We start from the raw sequence: 26,032 nt of genomic DNA on the forward strand, positions 1-26,032 counted from the left end.
CTTTGTAAGTTCTTACATAGGTTGTATCAGTATCCGTTAGCTACACTGATTAGTGAGCTCTGATCCACAAGTACTATATTTACCTGTATGGATATTCTAAAAAAACTACTTGGTATGTATTCCTTATTCCTTATTTAATATGCAGGTTGCTCAGTATTATTTTTGTTGTCATTCACTGTAAGTAATGTCTTTAATTTCATTATCAGCTGACGAAGTGTCTAGTTCAAAACAGTTGATCCAATACTGTACTGCTTGTTTGCTTATTGCTGTTGAATTCGTTACGTTGGAGCACCCACCACAATACTTCTTGGGCATTGAAAGGCATCCTGCCTGCATCATGGTGTTCCTCACCAGTAACTCTTTACAGTAACTGTTTGGTTATGAACCAATATATATTATTTGGATATTACTTGGAAATTGTAAACTCTGGATGACATTCTACTACCAATTATAATATATTTATCACATTCATTAGCAACATGTTGCGGTTGTGTTTCAATAGATATAACTAAATTTATAATGGCAACCCTAATCCCATTTCTCCTCTCTCCAGAAAGATGATGAAATGCTTATTCCCCCTTTCCCATCCCCAATTTCTCTGTCCATAAATAGGGTTGAGAATTACAATAGATCATTTGCATACAACTAGTTTAGATTACAAAACTACCAATAGTGGACTTTTAAACTGTCTTTAAAAAAATATGCATTAAATCCATCTCCTGATAAGAAAAAGAGTGAGACACTAGTAGAAGGAAATAGTTAATAGTTAAACAATTACCTCTGAAGGATGTAATCAGATTCTTTGACTTTTCATTGAATCAAAGATCAAAGTGACTCAAATCAGATCATATATAATCCTAGGAAATGAGATCCTTGAAGCTCAATATTTAAAGATGGCAAACACACCACAGAAAACAGCACAACATAAAACATGGCCACTTCCTTTTTGTTCACTTATAGGCATGTGCATACCAGAATGAAATTAAGAGAAGTCTTATAATCTCTAGAAATTTCTTAATTTGTGGAATTTTGGATAGAATTTCCTACATACAACAGAAAACTGGAAGAAGCTTAAAACAGTGATGATGCAACTGTCTGGCTTTGTGTGTGAAAGGTGTGTGGAGACTTCAACACACACTCGGTGGATCGAACCATTCAAAAAGGTTGTGGACATATGTAGCTTTTCAGTTGTTTTAAATCAGATCTACATTTCTGTAAGTCAAACCAATTTCTTCTCCTTTCATTGGATAAGGAATCTCAGCACAGGACTTCAATCATGGCTTGGAACTATGTTATTCTAAATGCATGCATTTTTACACATACTGACTCACAGTCCATCAATGCCCACCTAAAACTTTGCTCATTATTATTTGTTCATTATTTGCTCGAGTTATGTTGCCTAGCCCACTATCTCCAGGATCTATTCAATCATTACGGACCCCTGGATTTACCTCACTAAAACAACAACAACCAGCCCTCCAATCTGAGATCATCCAGAATCTCAACTTATCCTATGTTCTGTAATTTATGAATCAGATTTTATATATTATCCATTCCTTGAGCCACATAATTAATAGAAGCTGCACTGACTCATGCAGAATGTTGATGGATAGTCAAACAATTTGATGATGATCTGTGTATTTTTACTCAGTAAATGAATTTTCAATTAACAGTATCAAACTTACAGTGGTATCTTCCAGTTCATTTTTCTCAAGCTCTCACTAGTAGACAATGTGGCAAGGCTAAAAGCTGCTATGATACAGATATAAATCAGATCTCCTGGGCTACTAGATCTTTTAAGTATATCTAACTGGGCACAAGATTTGTTCTGACTGTTAAGCTTTCCTCAACATACCTTGAAAAGCGCAACCCACACATTACAGTAGCATTTTTAGTTTACATATCCCAAATATCTGGGAATGGGTTGGGGGAAGGGGAAAGCAGAATGTTTTTTTTAAAAAAAATGTTTATAAAAAAGCAAAAAAAGGTAAATATGGATTTGTAATGATTAGGAAGCCGATTTCAGGACACCTTTATATTGTGTCACTAACATTAAGATGTAACACACGTTTCTGAACCAGCTGTAAGAATACATAAGTGAGAATGATCTGATAAATTTAGTAAAAGTATTAGATTTAAAAGAGAAAAAAGAAACACTGGATTTGTATACAAGTAATGCCAATCAACACTTTGAAACATAATTATGCTAAACCATTAAAACAGATTAAAGCTTCATTAAAGGGAAAAGGAATTTTAGACTTTGTATCACACACTTGGTGTATTCTGACAGCTGAAATAGTGACCTGGTATGGTACGGGCTTCCATTACTGAAATATAGCTCTACTGTTGTAGTAAATTATGCAGGACATGGCATTCTTATCTATGGCACAACAGTGATTGCATCAGATTATTAGGGAAAGGCACTCCCAAACTTTTCATGTTGGTGACACACTTTTTAGACATGCATAATTTTGCAACACAGTAAATCAGTTTTTTTAACAAATTGGAGGTTAAACTAACCACTTTCCAGCCCCGGTAGGAGCACGGAGAGCATTCACGAGACACACCACAGCCAATATGCTGACGTGTCACAACACACAGTTTGAAAAGTTCTGCTCTACCTGCTACCTATCCTTCCCATAGCACCATCTATTTAACATCTTCTCAATCTCACAGGGTATGGAAAGCATTCCTTTTACTATAGCATCTGACACCTCTCTCCCACATCTGCAGCAGCTGCAAGGAATGTGTGCATTGCACCCATTGTCCCAGCTCTAGGTTTAACCCAGAAGAGAGAAACATTCCTCCATTGTCCATACTGGCAAAGACACAACAAACAAGGGCAATTCCCATGGTCTTATCAGGTGCTATAAAATTTACTGAGCTGTCATTTCAAAGAAAAAAAGAGGCAGCATGTATGCTGATTGGACTATTTCACTGGACCAATGGAACTAAAACAATATGTCATCTACACTGATTTCAGAAGAACTAATGTAAGTGTTTGTATTTACAAACCACGGTATCACTGATATCTTATACCGCCTAGATATTTCAGATTTAGAAAACTGGTGGTGATGTATGTTAACAATGCTCTGCCGAATTACTTAAGATGTCCAATTTTAACGAATTATGGATAAAACGTAACAACTGAAATTGCAGGCAACTCTTTGTCAATGGACCCTTAGACGGCTCTATGCTATTTGAAGATATCCCTGTTTGCAACTAGAACTGGTGATTAACTTATTGGTGTCAGCCCAAATATGTATCACAAGCTATTGGAAAAAAGAATTTCAAAGGTATAAGCTAGCGTTCAGACAACTTTTAAAATAAAGAAGGAGCCCTTTTCCTATGTCTTTTACTAGTATTGACTATCCAACAATTCAGTAGATTTGGTTGTCTTTCCATTTCTCCATGAAGCAAATGTTGAGGAAATGCTGCCAAAATGATTTAACAATGAAATGTAAGTAGGCTACATGGATATTCCCATACTGAACAGCAACAGCCATTTCTATTATCTCAGTGTGGAGGCAAGCAGAACACTGCAAGGTAAAATGTCAATCATGATGATTTTTGCCTGCCAATAGTCTCCCCTGAGAGACTTGGCATGATCTTTCTTTTATTGCTGCTTTGTGCACATGTCCAACAGCATTTTTACCCTAACTGCGGATCTGCACCTGTTCAAAAGGCCAGAATAAGAGTAACTAAGTTGCTTCTGATGAGGCAAAGTTAGCAGCCCAGATGGAGACAAAAAAATTGCTTGGGGTACCAACTAGCAAAATTCTGAGGTGAGAGCAACTATTTGATCAAATTCCCCTCTCATTCCCAAGCATGTTAAGCATCCATCCATAGAACAGAAGTGAGAATCCATATGCAGGAGCCACAGCTGTTTTCCCTCTCTTTTGCCTCCCTATCTTCTCCCCCTTGCAAGGAGAAAGTTTGCCTTGCACTAGCCTGGAGAAGTTGGAGAGCTGTGCCTGCAGCCTTAATTGTGATGAAACTTGAGAGTTTGTTCTATTTGAGAGAAGTGCTGCCCATAAACTTTTCCTCTCTTTGCACCTGCCTCCCCACCAATAACTTGCCCAAAGTGCATGCAGTTCTACCCTCTTGGTGACAGAGCTAAACTTGTACCAACTTAGGAGCTGCCTATTTCATATTTTCTTCTTCTCTTCCTACTCTTCCACTTCCTTCCTCAAAAAAATCCTACTTCCCCCCTAAATATAACTCCCACTCTATCTACTAACTAAAAATCTGGGGGGGGGGGAATAGCACACTTACTTGAAACTAAGCTCAACTGAATACAAAGTTACATTTCTAAGTAAACATGCAAATAATTGCTCTCCAGGACTGATGGCGACGAACTCTGGTGATCTGCTATCTTACTTTTATGAAATTGTTCAACCTAGTTCTAGTATGGCTTTCAATCACTCATATCTTGGTGACATTTCTGACTATATATGCATTGGGTAGATATTAGATGTATCTCCTAAAATGAATTAATTTAGTTTTACAAGTAGAGTAGGTTCGCAAGTCTGTTATTTTGATAATGCAAGATGTTACTAGTTTTATTTGTGGTTAAACAAGCACAGGATTGATATTAGTTCCATTCTCTCCCTCCCTTCTTTTCTTCTTATTTCTCATCACTTGAGGTAATGAGGGGGGAGTACAAGGGAGAATCGATCAGCATTGGATTATGATGTTTAGAAAAATAATATACTAAATGCAATCACTGTAACAAGATCTTTGTGTGATGTTAAGTCTCTGGTGTGTGGTTCAGATGTAAATGTCTACTGATAAAGGAAGGTCACTGCAATTTTGTCCAGCTCCAGCCACATTTTTTCCAACTAGATTCACCACCAGTATGTTGTAACTGGCTCTGGCAAATATACACACACAAAAACCAGATCCTGCAAGCTGAAAGTCTGCCCACCTTAACAAATGCATTACAGGATGAATGCTGCAAAAAGTGGCTATCATCAATTACAAAGCTTTTCCCTTATCCCCTGCTCTACTCTTGAGAAGAGAAATGCAAGTTACAGTAAACAGCCCTATCCTATGTCAATCCAATTGAGTTCAGTAGCACTTATCTCCAAGTGAGTATACACAAGATTACAACCTAAATTGTATTCCTTTTCGGTTTAAGAGAGATTTGTCACACTACAAGTTTGTTCTCTAAATATTCAGACACCACTAATCACCAACTTTGTACTAAGAATGTGATTTTATATGGAGATTATGGTTTATTTTCAAGGACTTCTAGGGGATAGGAAATTTGATTAAATATAAATACAGCACATACGCAACAGTTTTACCTTTGTCTTGCACTTCTTTTGAAAACCGTTCCCTTTCAATAGCTGATTCCCGTTCTATCCGTTCAATTTCAGCCAATGCATCCAATTCTACTTCATCATATGGCGTGATAGTTCCATGTTGTGAAACCTGTTGATGCGTCTGTACCAAAGGATTTTGAGGTTGTTTTGCAGAAACTGAAGTGTTCGGTTGTAAAACAGGCACTTGTTGTGCCTGAAGGAATGCTGTTTGTTCATGCTGCGGCAAACACTGAGCAGCATTTAATGGGCGATTAATATCCTGTGGAGTAACTGGTGTTTTAGAAGTCTGTCCTGGATACTGCACATTAAAGGAAATGTCCCCTTCTGACACGTTACTGTTTTCCAAACCAGAAAGCATATCATCCTGCTGGTCCATATCTGAAGATCTTACACGAGTAAGTCTTAACGTAAGTTTAGTAGAGTCCTTAGATGGAGAGCTAATGATATCATACATTGCAGCTTTTTCAGTCTGGTCTTTTTCATCCTTGCCTAACTTCATTTTCTTTTGTTTCTTTTGCTTTCTTTCAGGAGAATCTAATAATATGTCTGGGGGAACATCTCTAGGTGATGAGTAAGGTGGAGGCTGAGACTGAAGTATTAAAGGTGGTCTTGATCCTAGAATAATAATTCAGAAAAACTGAACAGTTATGTTGGTTCACATTTCTATGAAAGCACACAAAAATAGTCTTTATTAGTAATTTGTACTTGTACAGATATTTGCACTTACAAAATGGCAAAAACTCAGTTTAGAGGAATATTGAGGTCTGTAATATTCACTACAACCCACCTATAATATCTGCAGTAAAAGATGCCTGTAACTCCTAGCAATTTAGCAATCCACATCTAACATGAGAGGTACCAAGAGGTAGAAAACATTTTGGGACTGTGCTCAACCGGGGCAGGGCTTCAACTATTAAAGAATGGAGTTAATCAAAATGCATCCAAGGCCATAGGGGAGAACAAAGTTTAAAGATAGCTAGCTTCTCACTATGGTCCAGTGATCAAAGCCCAAAATAATGAGCTGTAGACAGGCAAATCGGATTGCAACTAACACACATCCATACACACATACACACATGCAGCATCATGTGAGTTCCCTACTCTTAAGGATCTGAGAAAGGAAAATGACTCTAATAGATTAGCTGGTTTTGCCTCTTTCAGCAACTGGAACAGGCCTCTCACATGAGTCTGGCATAATTTTTACATACCAATACATTTTCTACTTACAAACAGCTGAAAGTATTGCTTTTGCCATGTTGCCTACTGTTATTGTTTGTTAACTAACCCCCACCCCCCAAGATTGCCCAGTTATGTGAAAGATGTTGGTAAAGTCCATTTGCCATTACATCCTATACTAATTAAAAGCATTCATTTGCACTGACACACTACCCACTACCCTCCTGTGATATCTAAAAAGTGTCTGAAGTAACACACAAAGTTTAACATCCACAACAATTTCCTCATATAAGGTTCTTCCTCTACTTAAGTACAGAGGTAGAAAAGGTGATTAAATTGTATGCCACTGCTGTATTTTCAGCTAGTGAAGCACAGTGATAGAGAACCTGTAGTAGTTCATGGTACTGCCAGCAACTGAATGCTTTAACACAGTAGCAGATAGGTCACATTCTGTGAAGTAACTAACAGAAGTCATATTCAAACTCAAATTAAGTAATGCAATAATGTTAAATTTAAAATAGAGTCCACATTAAAAACATGGATCTCTGCCTCTCTGTGTGTGCTTTATTCATCTTCTTTCCCTTTGCATTTTTGTAGTTATTTACTGCCATTTTTCCAGCATTTCTTCCAGCCTGTAAATTTGTGAGCCTTGATAACATGTTTCTGCATGAGACACAATCTATTAATAGTGATTAATCTGTAATGCCCCAAACTCTATATTCCAAAGGAATCATTTACTTCTCTAGGGCAGAACTGTTGCTGCAAAAAGGGCTTGCAGCCCCAGGGGGAAGTGTCACAGGGATTACCCACTAGCGCTGAACTTCAGGAATCACCAACCACATTCTAAATTTTGCTCTACATCTTAGGGTGTGTGTGTGTTTTTTAAGTACATCTGAGAAGGCTGCACAGTTAGAACATCAGATAAACACACACTATTTAATATAACAGCACTCAAAGTACTTATATGAACTCATTCTCAGAAAGCAATTAGCTTTTTTTTAATTAGGGATCCTTACTGCTCCGCTATTTTGTGATACAATAAATCCAGCAATTTAAAAAGCTGAAGAGGAAGATTGAAGAATTCCTCTCCTATTATTATTTTTTTCAATGATAAGCATCAAATAAGGATGCTTTACATACAGTTATCTTTTACCAGAAAGCGAGTTGGGCTAGTTGACTCAGTTAGGTCCCATCTAACTCTGAGCTGTTGCAATATTTGTTATTTAAGTTACCAGTAGAGAATTTTGCTGAATTTAGGATGGTTATAAACAGTCTTGTCTTCTGAAGAATGCTTTTGCAGATGATTGTAGGTGGGGCTTGCAGAAATTTGGATTGTGTTGATGACCAGGCATCAATTCAACTTGTAAGTATACTCTACAGAGATGCAAGAGCCCCCTTTTCCAGATATTTCACTAGGAAGCATGATCTGTCTGATAGCGTCTATGAGTGATTTATCCTTAGCCAAGCACTCTCCCATGAGCAGGGACATTTTCAATTGCTTCTCTAGCCTCATGTTCATGTGCAGCCTCAATACATCCAACAACAGGTGACTCAGCTTCTTTGGTATCAGCAACTTTCAAGTTCAGGAATAATCCAAAACTTTGCAAAGGCTCACTGCTCCATCAGTTTGCTTGTTAATAGATAATCCACTAGTCAGGTAGTAAATCTACATCACTTTGGTATTTATGCTTCTTTTCCCCAAATTACTAATAAGTCTTCTCTTAAGATGATCCTGTGAGTCTCAGGATGGTGCTTCACCTCTATTAAGCAAATGTTCTGCAGTCTCTATAGTTGAAATTCACCTTCACTGTGATGTTTCCCCATCCATAAAAGTGTGACAATATAGTACATATTTGGGGATCCTAAAAGTGTAAGTTTTGCCACTATATTGATATTTCCACTAATTGAAGAAACAAATCACTCCAGATGGCGCCTTCATTTTTCTTTTCCCCCTTTAGATGGGACTGGTCACAGTTGGAAGGGACTTTTCAAGCCCTCACCTAGTATCCGGAAATTAATTCACAGACTTGTATATATAGAACATTGAATATCCCATGTAACAACACACTGGAATCCAAAACATGTCAGCTTTTTCTGCATGGCAATGAATGAAAGAATAAAAACTTTGTTGATTTAGTATTGAGGAGTCACTAGTCACACAAACTATTACAATATGTTTCAGTGAGTATATTGTCCAAGTACAGATGACCCCCAAACTATTATTCCATAGAGTTAAATGAGTTATTATTCTATAGTCAGTTAAATGCCTTCTCAATTATATTAGTACAAGTCCTTTTTTTAATTATTTGGAATAAAAGTATAACAAAGTTTATCTAGTATTAATAACTAAGTGGTCCTCAGGCAAGCCAGAAACTTCTAGGGGCAATATTTAATGTCTAATAATAGTAATAATAGTAATAATAGTAATAATAGTAATAGTAATAGTAATAGTAATAGTAATAATAATAATAATAATAATAATAATAATAATAATAATAATTTATTACGGCCAAAGACCTGTTCAAGAGTCTCCAAGTAAATATATAAGTTCATTGAAAAGGCCCATCTTCTATTTAAAATGTGATATAAGGTGAAGGCAAGGCACCAAGAAACAAAGTTTTACATGCCATACAGGATTTTCTTTTATTTCTCCTTTATTTTTATCATGAGGAAAACGCCTGATCATTCTTCATGTTTGTGGACTGATGCTGCTCTTCACTCTTGAAAAAAGTGTGACCCCTACAAAGTGTTGATATTCTTATTCCATCCCTAACAACTTTTTCCAAGGCAGAATGGTTTCCACCAGTCTAGAAATTCTAGAAGATCAGCAGATTTGCAGAATACAAACCCTATGGAGATAATCAATCTAGTCAACCTTGCCTCCATTTCAAGGCATAACAATTTAAATACACCTGACGATCACGTTGAGCTAGAGAACGGATCATCTCTGCAGCATACATGCAGCATAACAGACACTGTAAAGATCTAATTTACAAGGCAGCATATTATAAACTTAATGCCACTCAAGGGTTGAAACAAAATTAATAAGCATTTAAAGTTTGCTATCAGTCTTCATACACTGGTTAACCAATTCAAACTTTCCTTATAAAGGAAACACAAGAGCTAAAGGCCCTGGTTCCAGCTCTACCCACAGAAAACTAGTCACGCATAGCAAGTGGTGCCTCAGTGAACATCCACATCCCAATGTGTGTATAAAAATTCAGCCAGTTTGAGTGAGCCTGGATGAGCCTCTGCATAACATTAACATACAGAAGTCCGTTTCAGAATTTTCCCTGAATCAGGACAAACGGAAACATTCTTAAAGTCAAAAAATTGGGTTTGTTAGCATCAACACTTTTACTTCTTTTCAAGAATGATCAGGAATAGATCTAATTCCTGAAATAGAAATTACTTACCCGTAGCAAATTATTAGGGCAGAATAGAAGTACAGTGGTACCTCGTGTTACACACTTAATCCGTTCCGGAGGTCCATTCGTAACAGGAAACCGCTTGTAACATGAGGCGTGCTTTCTCTAATGGCGCCTCCCGCTGCTGTCGTGCCGCCGGAGCGCAACTTCCACTCGCATCCCGGGGCAAAGGTCACAACAAGGGGCATCTACTTCCGGGTTAGCAGAGTGCATAACCTGCAGCATTTGTAAGGGGGACGGTACGTAACACGAGGTACCACTGGATTGTTGAAAGAGCCAACCAGGCGTGGATGAATGAATACACACACACATCCCTCTCTAATATTTTAGGGGTAAGAACTAGCCTGCCATTTTTTAAAATAATGGTATTAAAGGCATGCCTTGGTCTAATACAGTGCAACAAAAGGGTGATATAAATTTAAACTAATAGTCAAGCCTTTGAAGAAAAAAGATTGTCTGCCACCTACAAGCAAAGTAGTGGTTATCCATTCCCATTAAGCTTCTTCTAATGCCAACTGTAAAATATGATCAACATATATGGCTCCTATCATGCAAGATCTGCAAATATGTTAGGACAAATGCTAACCATTTGATTAGCTTGTGATTATTTAGGCTTTATTTCTTCATCTAGTGCCCACCTATTCTTGGATGTCAAATAGCTGGACTTTTAATGCTGGAACTTGGTATCAAATCACAACTATTCCATTTTTCAACCACTTCTCAGAAAGTATCAGTTAAACAAGCTAAGGCAAAGAAAATAATGGAAGATGCTTTTTAAAAGTATGGAATAAACACGCACCATTTAATAATGGGAATCGAAGGGAATGGTAGGCATCACAAAGGGTGCAGACAATGGAGACAGATTGCATCTGGTGCTTGTATCTGCCTCTCCACAGCCCCATGACACTGTTGGGTGCTTATCCACTGTGCTCAATAGCTAAGTGGTGCTGTTGCTAAATTCTAGGTTAATGAATAATAAGACCATGCTCACACATGATCTAATTGTTGATAAAGGTGCTGACCAGGGTGTGCATTACCAAGAAAAAAGAATATAAGAAGAGCCTGCTGGATCAGTTAAATGACCTATCTAGTCCAGCAACCTGTTCTCACAGTAGCCAATCAGATGCCTGTGGGAAACCAACAAGCAGGACCCAAGCACAAGAGCACCATTCCCTCCTGTAGTTTCCAAAAACTAGTATTCATAACCATTACTGATGGCACAGCCATCATCGCTAGTACCATTGAAAGCTCTACTGACTCCCTCTCCTGAACTTGTCAAATCCTCTTTTAAAGCCATCCAAGATGATAGCCATCACTGCCTCCTGTGGAAGTTAATTCCTTAGTTTAATGGTGCAATATGTAAAGAAGTACTCGTTTTACATTTCCTGAATCTTCCAGCATTCAGCTTCTTTGTATGTCTACAAGTTCTAATGTTATGAGAGAGGGAGAAAAACTTTCCTATATCCACTTTCTCCATGCCATGCATAATTTTATAAACTTCTATCATGGAACCTCTTAGTCACATTTTTTGTAAACTATGAAGTCCCAAATCTTGAACCTTTCCTCATAGAGGATTCGCTCTATCCCCTTGATCATTTTGGTTGCCCTTTTCTGAATGTTTTCCAACTCCACAAAATCCTTTTCACAATAAGGTGTGAGCAGGAGAGAAGGGTGAGCCATATCTTTCCCAGTTCTGTCCCACTGTGTACTCAGTGCAGCACCAACCCAGGCTAGAGAGATGGGATTACTGTGGTTCATCAAAGTTCATTCTCCCTCTTCGGGAAATCTCTATGCCCCAGGGCTGGACCAGAGGGTCTGCATCTGACTCTGGGTCTTAGGGACACATTAGGCATGCTGTTGTTGTACCACCCACCAAGCTGCCCTGACTGAGCAAGTCTTGGACTTGGTGTTGTAGGAATCTCAGACAATAATTCTGGATGATTTCAACAACCATGCCAAGCCTGCAGTTGGAGCAGCTCACAATTTCATGGCCTCCAAGGCAGCTGTCTCAGATACCCTTTACTTTGTCTTTGCTCCAAGTGGGGAAAGGGGTGGTCTACAAATAGCAGCGAGTAGGTGTCTCTGTGACTCTGTTGTCATGGTCAGACCACTTCCTTGTGAAGATTGGACTTCCTAGTGAAGCTAGCAGTATCCCCACTGCAAGGGTGAGGGAGCGATTAAGATAGTCTGCCTTTTGAGACTTAGGGATCCTGATGGAAACTGCTTTGGTCATCCTGTATTTTGACTTCTGTTGGGAGAATGGAGTGTGTGTGCCCATTATTTGTCTTTAATCTCAGCTTTCAATACCACTGACCACGTTATCTTTCTGGAATGGCTGTATGAGTTGGGGGTAGGTGGCATCACTGTGTAGTAGTTCCAATACTACTTGGATGATTGTTTCCAGAAGGTGGTGCTTGGAGAGTGTCATCCGGTCCCATGGAGTCTTCAATGTGGGGTTCCACAGAGTTCAGATTAATCCCCCATGTTGTTCGACATCTGCAGGAAATCACTGAGTGGGGTCATCTCAAGTCTTGAGTGCATTATCAGCAATATGCTATTGACGCACAGCTCATCTTTATATCTTCAGCTGCAGCAGTGGATATGCTGGACCAATGTCTTGCCTCATTAATAGACTGGATGAGAGCCAATAAACTGAAGCTCAAACCAGAGAAGACTGAAGCACCATTAGTGGGTGGTTACCTAGACTGGTGAATGGAAGGTAGCCTGCTCTGGATAGGGTTACATTCCCTCTGAAGGAGCAGGTTCATAGCTTGGTGGTACTTCTGGATCCATTACTTTCACTTGAAGCTCAAGTGGTCTTGGTCATGCTGCTTCCATCAGTTTCAACAGGAGGTCCAGTTACTCCCCTATCTGGACATGGATAGTCCAACAGCGGGTAGCACTGTGGTCTGAATCACTGAGCTTCTTGGGCTTGCCGATCAGTTGGTCGGTGGTTCGAATCCGTGCAATGGGGTGAGATCCAATTGTTCTGTCCCTGCTTCTGCCAACATAGCAGTTCGAAAGCACACCAGTGCTAGTAGACAAATGCCGGCTACCTTGGCTGGAACGAAATGAGCGCTGCACCACATAGACACCTTTGACTGGACTTAACCGTCCAGGGGTCCTTTACCTTTTACCTTTAGTCCAACTTCTGTTGTCTATGCTCTGTTGATCTATACATTAGATTACTACCATGCATTATATGTGGGGCTGCCTTTGAATGCAGTTTGGAAACTGCAGCTGGTGCACAATTTAGCAACCAATTTGCTCACAAGTACACGACAATCTGAGCCCATAAAACCAATCCTGACCCAACTTTACTGGCTCCCAATTAGTTTCCAGGCCCAATTCGAAGTGCTGGTTTTGACCTATAAAGCTTTATGTGACTAAGGACCACCTTTCCCCATATGTACTGACCTGGAACATGTAATCATAATCTGAGGCCCTTCTTCAGGTACCCACCCATCCACCCTGCTCCATGGGAGGTCCAGAGAGTGGAATCATGAGAATGGGCCTTCTCAGTAGTAGTTCCTCACTTGTGGAATGCTCTCCCCAGAGAAACTCAGCTGGTGCTACCATCACATATCTTTAGGCTCCAGCCAAAAAAAAAAAAAAGGCATTTGGGTTTTAATTATCTATGGCTTCCTTGAATGGGTGGGATGTTTTTTTCCAGCTTTTGAAAAACTGACTTTCATATTTTTGGAGTTTTTTTTATTCCAGTTTTAATGTATGCATTTGTTTATATATTGTAAGTCGCTTTGAGTTAACTTGGTAAAAATTGTGTCAACGGCCCTTTGCAATCATTCCACAGTGAGATGGAGGGCCTCAACAGGAGGGCCTCAAAGTCAAAGCCTTTAGTGTGGGAGGCCCTGTCCTTTAAACTGCACACCTGTAGCAGTTCAAGGAGAACCATTCCCGCTTGCCTTCAGAAGTATTCTGAAAACAGTACTGTTTAGGCAGGCTGATTTTTTCTTTTTAATCAACCAGTATCTGTCGATATTTTTAATTATGCATTATGTCTGTTTTTAAGATTGATTTCATCATATTTTATGTGTTGTAATCTACACAGCTATATTTTATGAAAGTGCAGATTATAAACAAAAACATAAACATTATAAACATAGAATAATTTCTTTTTTAGATACTATCTATATCTGACTGGTATTACCTAAGGGGCTGCCTTCTTTGTCCAGTAATAATCTCTACGGTCAACTCAATCTGCCCCTTACTAGCACTCTTAATGTACATCTTGTCACTAAACAGGTTGAAAATAAATAGGATGAAGAACAAAACGTGCTCTTGGTGTTGGGATTCTCATGTTATGGAACACCCTTCTCCTTGCCTAGATTGCACGGGTGACCTTCTTATTTAGTGATGCATTTAACTGCCAGGGATAAAGGGAGCTTTATCTATCATCGCAAAAATTAATTAACACTGGTAGAAGGGCAGCAATACTATGGGGGGGGGGATTATAGCACTATACATCAACAATAGAGATAAAGGTTTTATTTAAGACAGGCAGTGCTGGAGTTCTGTAACTTCAGAAAATATTAGAAAGCAGTCTGCCACACATTCAAACACATTAATGTACATAGAAGACATTTCCCACATACAATATCTTTATGATGTAAAGGAAAGAAAGAGGAGTTGCATTCAACAAAAGATGTAACCGAATATTATAAATTCTTCAGGTTGTACAGCAACTAACTATATATGAGCTCAGCTAAACTATTAAGCCAACAAGTGGTCTAAACATGTTTCTTTCCCAACAATGTGACTAAAAAATTAATGGTATCATGAAGAAGAAAGTACATAGTGAACATGAACTGACAAAAAGTACATGTTCTTAGTTTTTTGAAACTTCTAATTGGAATTATTTTTTCAACTTTTTGGATTTTCAGTTTCATCAGGAATTAGTGTTGACCAAGCGTGAATAACAATTTTTGAGGGCAGGAAGTAGGGTAAAGAATCCTGATATTTATTTTTTCCAACTCTGTGAGGCAGGCCTGCAAAACCTGTGACCCACTAAAGCCAGACGTGCCCAACCTCTAAAACTCCCATCAACTCCAACTCCGACCATGATGATTAGAGCTGATGGGAGCTGTAGTAAAAGGCATATTGGAAAAGGCTTCATTTAAGTTATAGGCATCAGACCAGGTGGCCCTCCAAGCCCTTCCCATCACTGTAAAATAAAAAGAAAAGAGGGAGGGAGGAAAAACAGATGGCTTTGCAAGCTGCATTCTGCTTGATAGGCCAAAACTCTAAGCAGTATGAGGGTTATGAAAGGTATAAACAGTTATGAATCTGAAACCTGGAGGTTTTTTTTATGTAGAAGGTAACCAGGAATATCCAGAATAAATGCGCCATATTATTTATATTTTCTTAAAAATAAACTATAAACTATGATACAGTGAAACAGCCTCTCTCTTGAAATACACTTTAGCCCTCCACATGGGCAATGTGCTGAAAGACTGTCAATTTTCAAGGTGTATCAAAAGTTATTATTGAGTTAGTCTTTCATCTAACATAGTCCTGTTCTTGTTAGAAATCCAAAAGTTTTCTGTCCTGAACTTTCTTTGTCCTGAACTTTTGGCACAGATCTAGGTTTCTTATCTACAACAGTATCAAAGAGTCATACAGTTACCTTTAGGGGTTCCATCACTTCCAGCAGGAGAACATACGGACTGTGGTGATCTCAAGGAAAATGATGCAGTGTTCCTTACTGAAGAATCACCCTCCTAGGGATCATATTAGTGGATTATTAGAAAGGAGCAATTTTTTCAATGACTTCCAGTTTTTGTTTTTTATGAAGTTGCCACAAGGATAATTACCAGTGCAATTTCTCTGTCATGCCACATATTAGCAACAACAAGGACTTCATTTTACAGTGGTACCTCTGGTTATGAACTTAATTCGTTCTGGAGGTCTGTTCTTAACCTGAAACCGTTCTTAACCTGAGGTACCACTTTAGCTAATGGGGCCTCCCACTGCCATCACGCCACTGGTGCGCGATTTCTGTTCTCATCCTGAGGTAAAGTTCTTAACCCGAGGTATTACTTCCGGGTTAGAGGAATCTGTAACTGAAGTGTTTGTAACCAAAGGTGTTTGTAACCCAAGGTACCACTGTATATGAAAATAAAAGCATTCATCAGACAGTAGTACAATCAAGCTATGAAAGTTAAGAATTATGAACAAAGCATTACTAAATTTTGTGGTTCAAATCATAGGCTAAAGAGAAAAACATTTCTTAGTCTCAATTGAGAAGAAAAGACTCCTCCATCTCTTTCTCCCGCTTTTTTTTAAGAGCTTGGAGGAAGCTGGGGAGGAAAACCAGTACTACAAGAGGACGAGGAGGGATACTCCATTTTTCTCACATCCAGGGGAATGAAAAGGCTCTGGCTCACCATCAACAGTTTAAGGCTACAGTGATGCATTTTCAAAGTAAATGCAATGTGGAGCTATTTCCCTGAGAATCTGAAAACAGTTTCACATTGCATCATGCCCTCCCTGCACCCAAAAAAGCTTTCAAAATATGTGAAACATACCAGAAAGTGAGAGGAACTAAGAATTCAACAAGTTATCACACAAGCTTAAGTATTCCTTTAAAAACCATCATACTATGGATCAGCAATACTAATCTCATTTTGTAGGTTACTTGACCAAAAGTATTACAGGAATGCTTTACCATAAAATATATGTCATTCAAGCACAGTATTAAACAGAAGCACCCAAAGGCAATGTTTCTACTGCTCTGTATCATTTTCAGTAAACTAATTTATAAAATCAGACTGGAGACAAAGTCTGAAGTTGGGCTAAAGTTTTAACTGTATGCACAAAATTTTCCATCTTTCAAAAATTAATGTACAGCATAGGTACCTAACACACACGCACACAGACACACTCACAATACATGATAGACACATAGACACACACACACACTTATTTATTTTCAGGGAACAGTGCCTTAATGTTTATAAAACATTAAAATGTTCTGTTACATACTTCACTGCTTATTCTGTGCACCATTTGCAGGTAGTCTTCACTTGAGCCATGTCTAGAATTATCAGCATGGTGATTAGCTGAATTGCCTGACAACTGACTTGTAACTTTATTTTCATGTATATTCCTCATCCCAATGGGACTGGATACTGAAGCTGAAATAAGAGAAGAGAAGAGTGAATGCATACGTTTAAATATTTTCTAGCATAAATTTTCAAGCACAGATTTCATATTTATATTTAATCAGTGTGGTTTCTATGTTTTCTTTAACTAAAAACATATTTCAGAGATCAGATTTTGAGAACTAGTATTCCACAAATTGTAAGACTGACTAGATGAATATGGTTCCTAAACTAAATTTTCCCTAAGCTCCACACAGACTTTGACCCCAATACACCTGTGAGGCATGGGAGAGTTGTGGGTTTTTTTCTGTATGTCAATTCCGTCTGCTTAATGGTTACTAAGGTGTTCTGCCTTGAAGTCATCCTCGGCATCCTCTTGATGTTAAGAAACTCAAGAGTGTATGGCAATACCATATATTGTATTTCACTGCTTCAAAAACTTTAAAAAAGAACCCCAAACCTTAACTTTTGAGTCACTGTGAATCCCAGGAAGTCCATTCCTATGCCATCTCCCTGCTTTGGAGAGATAATTATTAACATTTCTACTTTCCCCTTTTGCTGTCTTCTCTGTTTCCCTGACCTTGCCATTCATTCTACCCTTCTTTGACCCAAAACAACTGTATTTTGAGTTTCTCCACTGCACTTAGGCCTCCACTGTAGCTTTCTGGATCACAAGCACTGCTCCCCATTCATTAAATGGAAAATGTGAGCTTTTCCCCACTTCCATCCCCTACCCTCTCATACACATATAACTGTTTAAGCCACTTTCCTATTTTTGTAGCAACACATTTTCTATCTTCACCCAAACTGGAACTCTGTTCTTTGCTATTTCACCATATAACTGAAGTGCATGACAACAGCCCATGAACATTTAAAATTTTGCATCCATTGCTGACATGTACACTTTAATGTTTGTGTGAAACATATGATCAGGAACAGCATATAAAGTACGAATTTCCATTGGAATTGTTTTGAATATTTATTAAAAAATCACCTGTTTGCAGCCTATACTTTCGTTGCACCAGCTTTTGTTTTACTATGTTTTTATATGTGTCGGAAGCCCCCCAGAAACACAGGGTATAATAATAATAATAACATAATATAATATAATTAATATAATATAATATAAACTTACAGAATTGTAATTAAAATTGTTGTTGTTTTACTTACAATTCTGTTAATAGTAACACTGTTAAAATAAAGGTCTGACATAACTAATTCGTGTCTTCAAGCTTTAACTCATAGTTATAAAATTAATTATTCTGAAGATTAAAGTTTTACACTTACTGTAGTTTATAAACTGCAAGTTGTGTTATCAAATAGGTGGAAATAAAGGTTTAGAGAAAAATTAGCTAACTATAACTCTCTATTTTAAAGAGAATAATTTGTGTACACATAATACATTCTATGAAATAAAAATGGGAGCAATTATTCCATCTTATTGTCTGTATTTTGGTATTTTGGTATTTTGGTATTGGTATTTTGTTTTAGAGTGCAACTGAAAGAGTTTTAATGCTCAAGATTAATTCTTAGAAGTACAATCAGTCACCAGCAGCACATTTGAATATTTTCTTCATTATCCATATGCTCACCAGTTGTAAGGTATGAATTTCTGATGTAAGAAGAAGTACTTAGATTGAATAGTATATCAGAATGTGATACAGTGACAAAAACCAACTCTGTACATATATATATTCCAAAGACACAGAGAAAATAAATACCTTGCTGTATCTGCGGGTGAGGCGTGTAACTTGGAGGGTGTGAATATGGCAAATATCCTGCAGGGCTTTGAGGAGCATATGGACTAGGCACAGGGCTGTTTTGTGGTGCCATAAATCTATTACCAGAGCTTGTTTGTGGTGGCACAAATCGACTGTAAATAAAATCCAAACAAAGCATATATGAACATCAATCTAAACATGATTTTCCTCAAATAGTTTCACAGATGTTATGCAATGCAATAAACAGATAATACAATTCCTAGTAATTAATGGATTGGATTCACAGGTGCTCTTCCATGAGGAGAAAGCTTCTTCAACTCATGGTAGGGCCATATAGATCTCCCAGAGGAGGAAATTCTTAAAATAGTCCTGTACTGTTGGAAAGACCAGTATTATCCCAGGGAGGAATGGTTCACAGTCTCCTCCCCTGACACAGTCTGGAGAGCTCTTCCATCCCACACCCCAAGAGTCAATGGGGGGAGGGGTCCGGTTGCACTAGTGAAAGTCCTTGTGGAGCGTCTACTGGCAGACTGGTTTTTCAAATATGCCTCGAATAATTTAGATAGAGCAAGGGGATCAGACTGTGAGAATCTAAAATAGATTTGTTTAAATATCACCATATATTATTCATTAATATCTGTAATGAACCCTGTATAAAATTTTAGAAAAACCAAGTCTGACTAATGAATTTATAAAGATTAAGAAACTTCCTCCTTTTCTTTACACAAGTAAATGAAAATTGGAAAAAGAAGTGCAAGCACTATAAAATTGTGAGCACTGCTGTTGAGTAAAAGCTGCTTACAGAAAATCTCAAAACCAATGTCATAAACTGTGCTTAACTACTTTCCTTGTCCATGTATATACTAGCAACCTTTTCTAACTGATTACACTATGCATTTCCTAATAACTCCTCAAATTATAATTGAAGGCACTAAAAAGTTTTCCTGGCATTTTAAGTGCATTGTATGCATAATACCAAGACCTTAGTAAGTCAACACACCTTGCATTAAATATCAAATAATTCCTTTTATTGCCAAATATTTGGAGAACAGTCCTTGTGCGTTTCATAAGTTCATTTTAATTTTTGCAGTCCAAATTACTATTTCACTGACATTTCTTAACAGAGAATCAATTGCAATTTCGTAAAATCTATCAGAATTTCTGTTTATGTACATCCCTGCAATAATCTTGTGAACTGCTGCTTAAACCCCCATATTGCATCAATTGTTAAGGGAAAGGTTGAAATGAGAACTGCCAATAAGGACGTTTGCTGGGGGGGCGGGGATTACTTCAGGTGTAACTGAGACAGTTCTGAGAGTTTGGGGACTCAGTGTTGAGTATCTGAATTCTGGATGCACACTCTACTGAATCCTACCCCTACAGCCTGGCATCATACTGTATGCCATTTTTATGGTTCATCTAGTTATGCGTTTTGTCTGGGGTTCAAAGTGCCTCACTTCAATATTTAGAAAAACAGTAGTCCTTACTCAAAATATTAAATAGGTTTTATATACAGGCTTAAAAAATTATAATCCTATGTTACAAACTTCATTTACCTGGAAGGGCTATGAGAGATAGTGGTTTGCTGATAATTGGAAGATGCAGGACTACCATGCATGGAATTCTGAGACAGTTTGTACTGCGGCATCATCATTCCTTAAAACAAAACAAAAGGTTTTAGAAGTCACATCAAAGTATCTACTTACTTGTATATTTAATCCAATGCTTTGTTTTCCAGTTGTCATAACTACTACAAAATATCTATGCACATTTGTGCATATGACAATGGTATCTGAGCAACATCTCTCTCTCTCTCTCTCTCTCTCACACACACACACACACACAATTGGCCAGCATCTCAAAATCCATTCTCAGCAGCATACATAGCCCTACAGCTTTCTGCAATTTTTCAGAGCAGTTACAGGTGCTTATCTTAATGTAGCACACATGAAATACTGGATTACTGCTGAAAGAAAAAGTAATATACTATACCTCCCCTTTATTTTACAGGTCAGAAAGCAATAGTTCCATTCAGACAATACACACAAAATCATAATGTGCATAGTTTCGAATCCACACCATAATTTAAACTTACTAATGTATGGGCAAGTTTAGAGCTACCACTTTGCTACATCTTTTCATCTCCTCAGTACTTCCAGAGGAAATGGAGCAATGGCCAAAGCAAAAGTTTGTCAGATATTATGCTAATAATAATCACATTATTATTATTATTATTATTATTATTACTATTATTATTATTGTTATTATTATTATTATTAGCACCCTGACCATCTGACTGGGTTGCTACCTTGAAACACTTGGCTCGGGATAAACCTCAAGTGGCTGTACTACTTAACATTTACTTAGATCCAGTGGTATACTAGGCACTGCAGAAGAACATAAAAAAGTAACTCCCCTAGGAACAGATGCACTTGTTTGAAACTGAATGCTCTTGTGTCTAATTCATCTGACAGATTAGAGAACTGGACCAAAACAAACAAGATGAATTTTAACAGGGAGAAATGTAAAGTATTGCACTTGGGCAAAAAAAATGAGAGGCACAAATACAAGATGGGTGACACCTGGCTTGAGAGCAGTACATGTGAAAAGGATCTAGGAGTCTTGGTTGACCACAAACTTGACATGAGCCCACAGTGTGACGCGGCAGCTAAAAAAGCCAATGCAATTCTGGGCTGCATCAATAGGAGTATAGCATCTAGATCAAGGGAAGTAATAGTGCCACTGTATTCTGCTCTGGTCAGACCTCACCTGGAGTACTGTGTCCAGTTCTGGGCACCACAGTTCAAGAAGGACACTGACAAACTGGAACGTGTCCAGAGGAGGGCAACCAAAATGGTCAAAGGCCTGGAAACGATGCCTTATGAGGAATGGCTAAGGGAGCTGGGCATGTTTAGCCTGGAGAAGAGGAGGTTAAGGGGTGATATGATACCATGTTCAAATATATAAAAGGATGTCACATAGAGGAGGGAGAAAGGTTGTTTTCTGCTGCTCCAGAGAAGCGGACACGGAGCAATGGTTCCAAGCTACAAGAAAAAAGATTCCACCTAAACATTAGGAAGAACTTCCTGACAGTAAGAGCTGTTCGACAGTGGAATTTGCTGCCAAGGAGTGTGGTGGAGTCTCCTTCTTTGGAGGTCTTTAAGCAGAGGCTTGACAACCATATGTCAGGAGTGCTCTGATGGTGTTTCCTGCTTGGCAGGGGGTTGGACTCGATGGCCCTTGTGGTCTCTTCCAACTCTATGATTCTATGATTCATCTGAATCACAGCACATTTTCATATAATAACAGAAAACCAACTATAAGAATCTGAATTGTATCCACAATCAGTTTAGAGTATCACAATGAAAAGTAACACAGCTGCATAATATCTTGCTTAGAAATAATAAAATGAATAAAAACTCTCACCACTTTGTACCCCGTATCTGTTTTGCATGCTTTTCTCCCTGAAAACATTAGGATTCCTTGCCAGGACAGCCTGCAGCAAGACTGGTATATCTCCTTCTGGATCATCACTGCCAAGGTTATCTTTCAGTTCTCTGGCATTGGAGATAAACAAACAGGGACTGATGAGATTTTTTTTTCAAAAATACAGGAAGTTACTAAACTGGCAATTTGTACAAGATTATTAACACATATCCTATTTTCTTTCCAATGGGAACTGTTGCAACTCATGTTTCTATGGCAGAGTACACGGGCAGCACTCTGGACAGTTACAACCAGAATCAGTGAGTTCTGGAAATCATTGTATTGTTACTTGTACATCACTGAGAGACAATTGTAATTAAGCAGTATGTAAATTGTCAAAAATAAATAATCCTTTGCTCATCGTGGTTAATGTGATGTATCAATGAATAATACAGCAATCCTACAAGATGAAGAGTCACTCTAAATCTTTGTGTAAGCTATCCTGTAAATTATGGATGGAATCTACTCAATTTTCTCTACACAACCAGTTTTGTGTTGCTACCTGTTATCTTGTTTTGTCTGACCAATTCCTCTGTCCAATTTATTCTGAAGCTAAATTTTCAACTTTATATTGTTCTTTTGGGCTCGATACTGGCAACTGTGTTTCTGATTAGAAAGACACTTCGCCTGTCTCAATTTTGCCTGTCAATAATTGGCATCAGAGCAACCATCTTGGCTGTCTTTAGAACTGAGCACCAGATCTGATCTATTTTATTTGAGAAGCTATGAAAAATGCCTACAGGACTTTTGATCAAGTTGTTATGATTAGGCCCAGCTCAGGGTCATGGGAACACACTGTGCCAGCTGGTTATGACCTCCTCTTCAAAGCAAGCTTTAAAAAAATATGGATTATACATCTCTAAATTAAATACAGCTTTCACATGCCAAAAGCAGGTCAACGGACAGGATACTTAAGCTCACCTACACTACTGTTCTATCTCCTGCCCATAAGATTACTTTGCTTAAACACTTAATATATTGTCTTCACTCTATTTTCATCAGGTCAATAAGCCACACATTCATTAGGAGTTCATGTTAGGGCCACTTTTCCCCAGACCAGAACTCTTTCCTAAGTAGAATTTTTTCTCTATGAAACCTTAAAAATTGTTCAGAACTAATACGTACATTTTTATCCAGACCTCTTCTGCATCTCCCCAAATAAATTATAATTGGGTGAAGACCCTGGTGAGATGTTTAATCTTGTCAGTACAAGGCCACTGATTAAGTGCCCTGTTCTCTAAAATAATTCTTACGTTTAAAATCCATTCGAACCACCTTCTTTGAAATTAGTTTCTACAGCACCAAATCTGAAGTTTATTGCTGGCATCCAATCCAGCACAATAATAGATAAGTGGCCATCTGTTGCTGAAAAATATACAGCCATGTTCAATAATTACAGAATCTTGCATTCTATTAGGACAGAACAACACAGTAATATCTATAACCTGCCTCTACTATAGTTTATACTGAAACTTTTTGACATTAATTTGTGAAGTGACTTTTAATACGTACATATGATCTGTTGAAACCTGGTTGAGGCTGTGCACAAGCTGTGAAACCAGATTTTCATCTCTACAGGCCAAAAGGCAGTTCACCTCTTCTGCAATTCGTCCATTAAAGAGCAAGCTTTTTGTAGTTGTAGCAGGTAAAGGTGATGGAAGAGGAAGCTGGTTCAAAACTATTTTGAAAAGAGTAAAAAAAAAAATTGCATGATTCCACCAATACATAAATGTTTTAGAAAGCATTTCTCCCCACTTCCCATTGCTAATTTGAGCATTGTGCAGATTGTGATTGGCAATGTGCTCAGTTACAGTGCCTAGTACATCATTAATGACAATCAGTATTTTGCCAGTGCCAAAACCTATGCCATAACTGAACTAGATGCATTAATTTCAAAACTAGTTTCACTATTAAGAAAAATGCATACCAGTCAAACTATCAGTTCCACCTGCACCAGTGCCCTGTTGCATAGACCTTCAAAAATGAATTTGGGGGGTGTTTAGGCACTCTCCTTACTTCAGTAAATATATCCCTGGAATATATTTTGTTTCATATGTCCTGTCAATTTCACTTCACAAAAGCTAAATCAACAATGCTCTAAACAAGGCATTTCCTAATCCCTACTATCTTCTCACATGAAGAACCTAGGAGTGTGCAGGTGACCACCCACCCACAAAGGGAGCCTAGTAAGGTGCTGCAGCTTTCATTTCAAACCAGAACAAAGGAACCTTTAATGTCATCCTTCTGCCCAAGAAGAAGGTAGGCAGTTTAGAGATTATAGAGTAGCAGCTGAATTTCACTATGCAGGTTTCAATCTCAAAGTTTTTATTAAATTATGAATAAAGCATTCTTTAGTAGGAACCAGATTCCACAAAGGCCATATGGTCATCTGCCCAATACCCCTCCAACTTTTATTCACAGACAAAGAGAAACCCATAAAATGCCAAAGGGCTGAGAGAGTTTAAAGAAACTAAACCCACCCCACCATAAAAATAAATGTGCAATTCAGAATTTTGCTCCCCAAATGGGTTAATTAATGAATTGCAACAAAACTCAAGAGAGATACTTACGGTCTGTGAGACTAGCAATCCCTGCAAGAGTAGTGATGGGAACATGAGGCATATCCCCATTCATCCTGAAATGTTGGGATGGTAGTGCCTACACACAGATCTTAGTTCGGATGCCAGCTATCATTACTTCCCATCTCCCAAGCACTGGAATGAGAAAGAAATACTTATTTTGCAAAGAACCACCAAGAAGTTCCCAAGTATGTAAAAAAATAATTTTACTGAACTTTATTATTCTTACAGCAACTATAGTAAAAAAAAGAAGTAAAGAATCTATTGATTTCATCAACACAAGGAAAACAACTGCCATGATTTTGTAGATAGACATTACATGGATGACACCTTCTTCTAGGTTTGTAAAGTCACCAGTCGACCCCCCCTCCCAAAAAAAACCCAACAACATGTGGCCAATTAAAATTTGTGTAGGTTATTCAGTTTTGTGTATTTACCTGCACAGTTCGGAAATTAGAAAAATCTAATCACATGCCTCTAGTGATCCTCTAGATTAAATAATTAACATGTGAAAGCAGTTACTTCTTGATGAACCATTACTATAAATCAGCAAGGTAAAAAAGTTTCCTTTCACACATTTGTTTTCTTTAATGTGCAGATAAAGTAAGTTAATTGCACATCTGAAGTGTAAATGTGACTCTTAAAAAAGTATTGGAAATCACTTGGGCCCTGATGTACATACGCTTGGTCACAAACTTGGGTTTATCTCTACATAGTGTGAAATAAAGCCTTTAATGTCGAGTAAGTTTTAATTATACATTCTGACCATTTAACAAAACACAATACTATGAAGTTTCTTAGCCATACAGAGCACATGACAAATCGAAATAAGTGAAAGGCTGGAAATAAGAGCATTTGTTTTTACATCTATAGTTAATGCCTAGCTAGTTTCACTAATCTCCACACATCTGCAGAATGTCTTCTAGAATATCAAAAGGCAACTTTTGCACAATAATCACTGTGGAACTTACAGGGAGATGGCGATCTACTGCTATTTAGAAGTTAATAAACCATAAAGCACAAAAATACATACACCATACATCACACAGGCCAGTTACTGACTAGCAAAGGGAAGACAGATCAGATTGGGGAACTGTATATGCCGCATTTATCTCTATTTTTTAACAGCTGAAGATCGTAGCTAGATCAGGACAATGGTGTTATAACAGAAACTGTTTAGATTACCTTTCTGCA

At 38.0% G+C, this 26,032-nt stretch overlaps 1 protein-coding gene across 3 annotated transcripts in view; it reads right to left on the minus strand.

Annotated features, from left to right (window-relative positions):
• The window catches only part of NIPBL (NIPBL cohesin loading factor), a 123,227-nt gene that overhangs the window by 43,420 nt on the left and 53,775 nt on the right, over nucleotides 1-26,032 (minus strand). For 2 of the 3 annotated variants that reach the window (XM_079994646.1, XM_079994647.1), the window contains exons 2-9: nucleotides 24,830-24,973; nucleotides 23,772-23,937; nucleotides 22,200-22,330; nucleotides 20,330-20,429; nucleotides 18,774-18,925; nucleotides 16,934-17,085; nucleotides 15,576-15,669; nucleotides 5,310-5,942 (exon numbers count right to left, since the gene is read on the minus strand). In XM_079994646.1, coding sequence (XP_079850772.1) covers nucleotides 5,310-5,942; nucleotides 15,576-15,669; nucleotides 16,934-17,085; nucleotides 18,774-18,925; nucleotides 20,330-20,429; nucleotides 22,200-22,330; nucleotides 23,772-23,937; nucleotides 24,830-24,893 — 1,492 coding nt within the window. In that variant the 5' untranslated portion in view covers nucleotides 24,894-24,973. The remainder of the gene's footprint in view (nucleotides 1-5,309; nucleotides 5,943-15,575; nucleotides 15,670-16,933; nucleotides 17,086-18,773; nucleotides 18,926-20,329; nucleotides 20,430-22,199; nucleotides 22,331-23,771; nucleotides 23,938-24,829; nucleotides 24,974-26,032) is intronic. The other variant, XM_079994648.1, reaches the window with a different exon arrangement.

The sequence above is a fragment of the Podarcis cretensis genome (genome assembly GCF_951804945.1).
Source record: "Podarcis cretensis genome assembly, chromosome: 11".
Taxonomy (NCBI): Eukaryota; Metazoa; Chordata; class Lepidosauria; order Squamata; family Lacertidae; genus Podarcis; species Podarcis cretensis.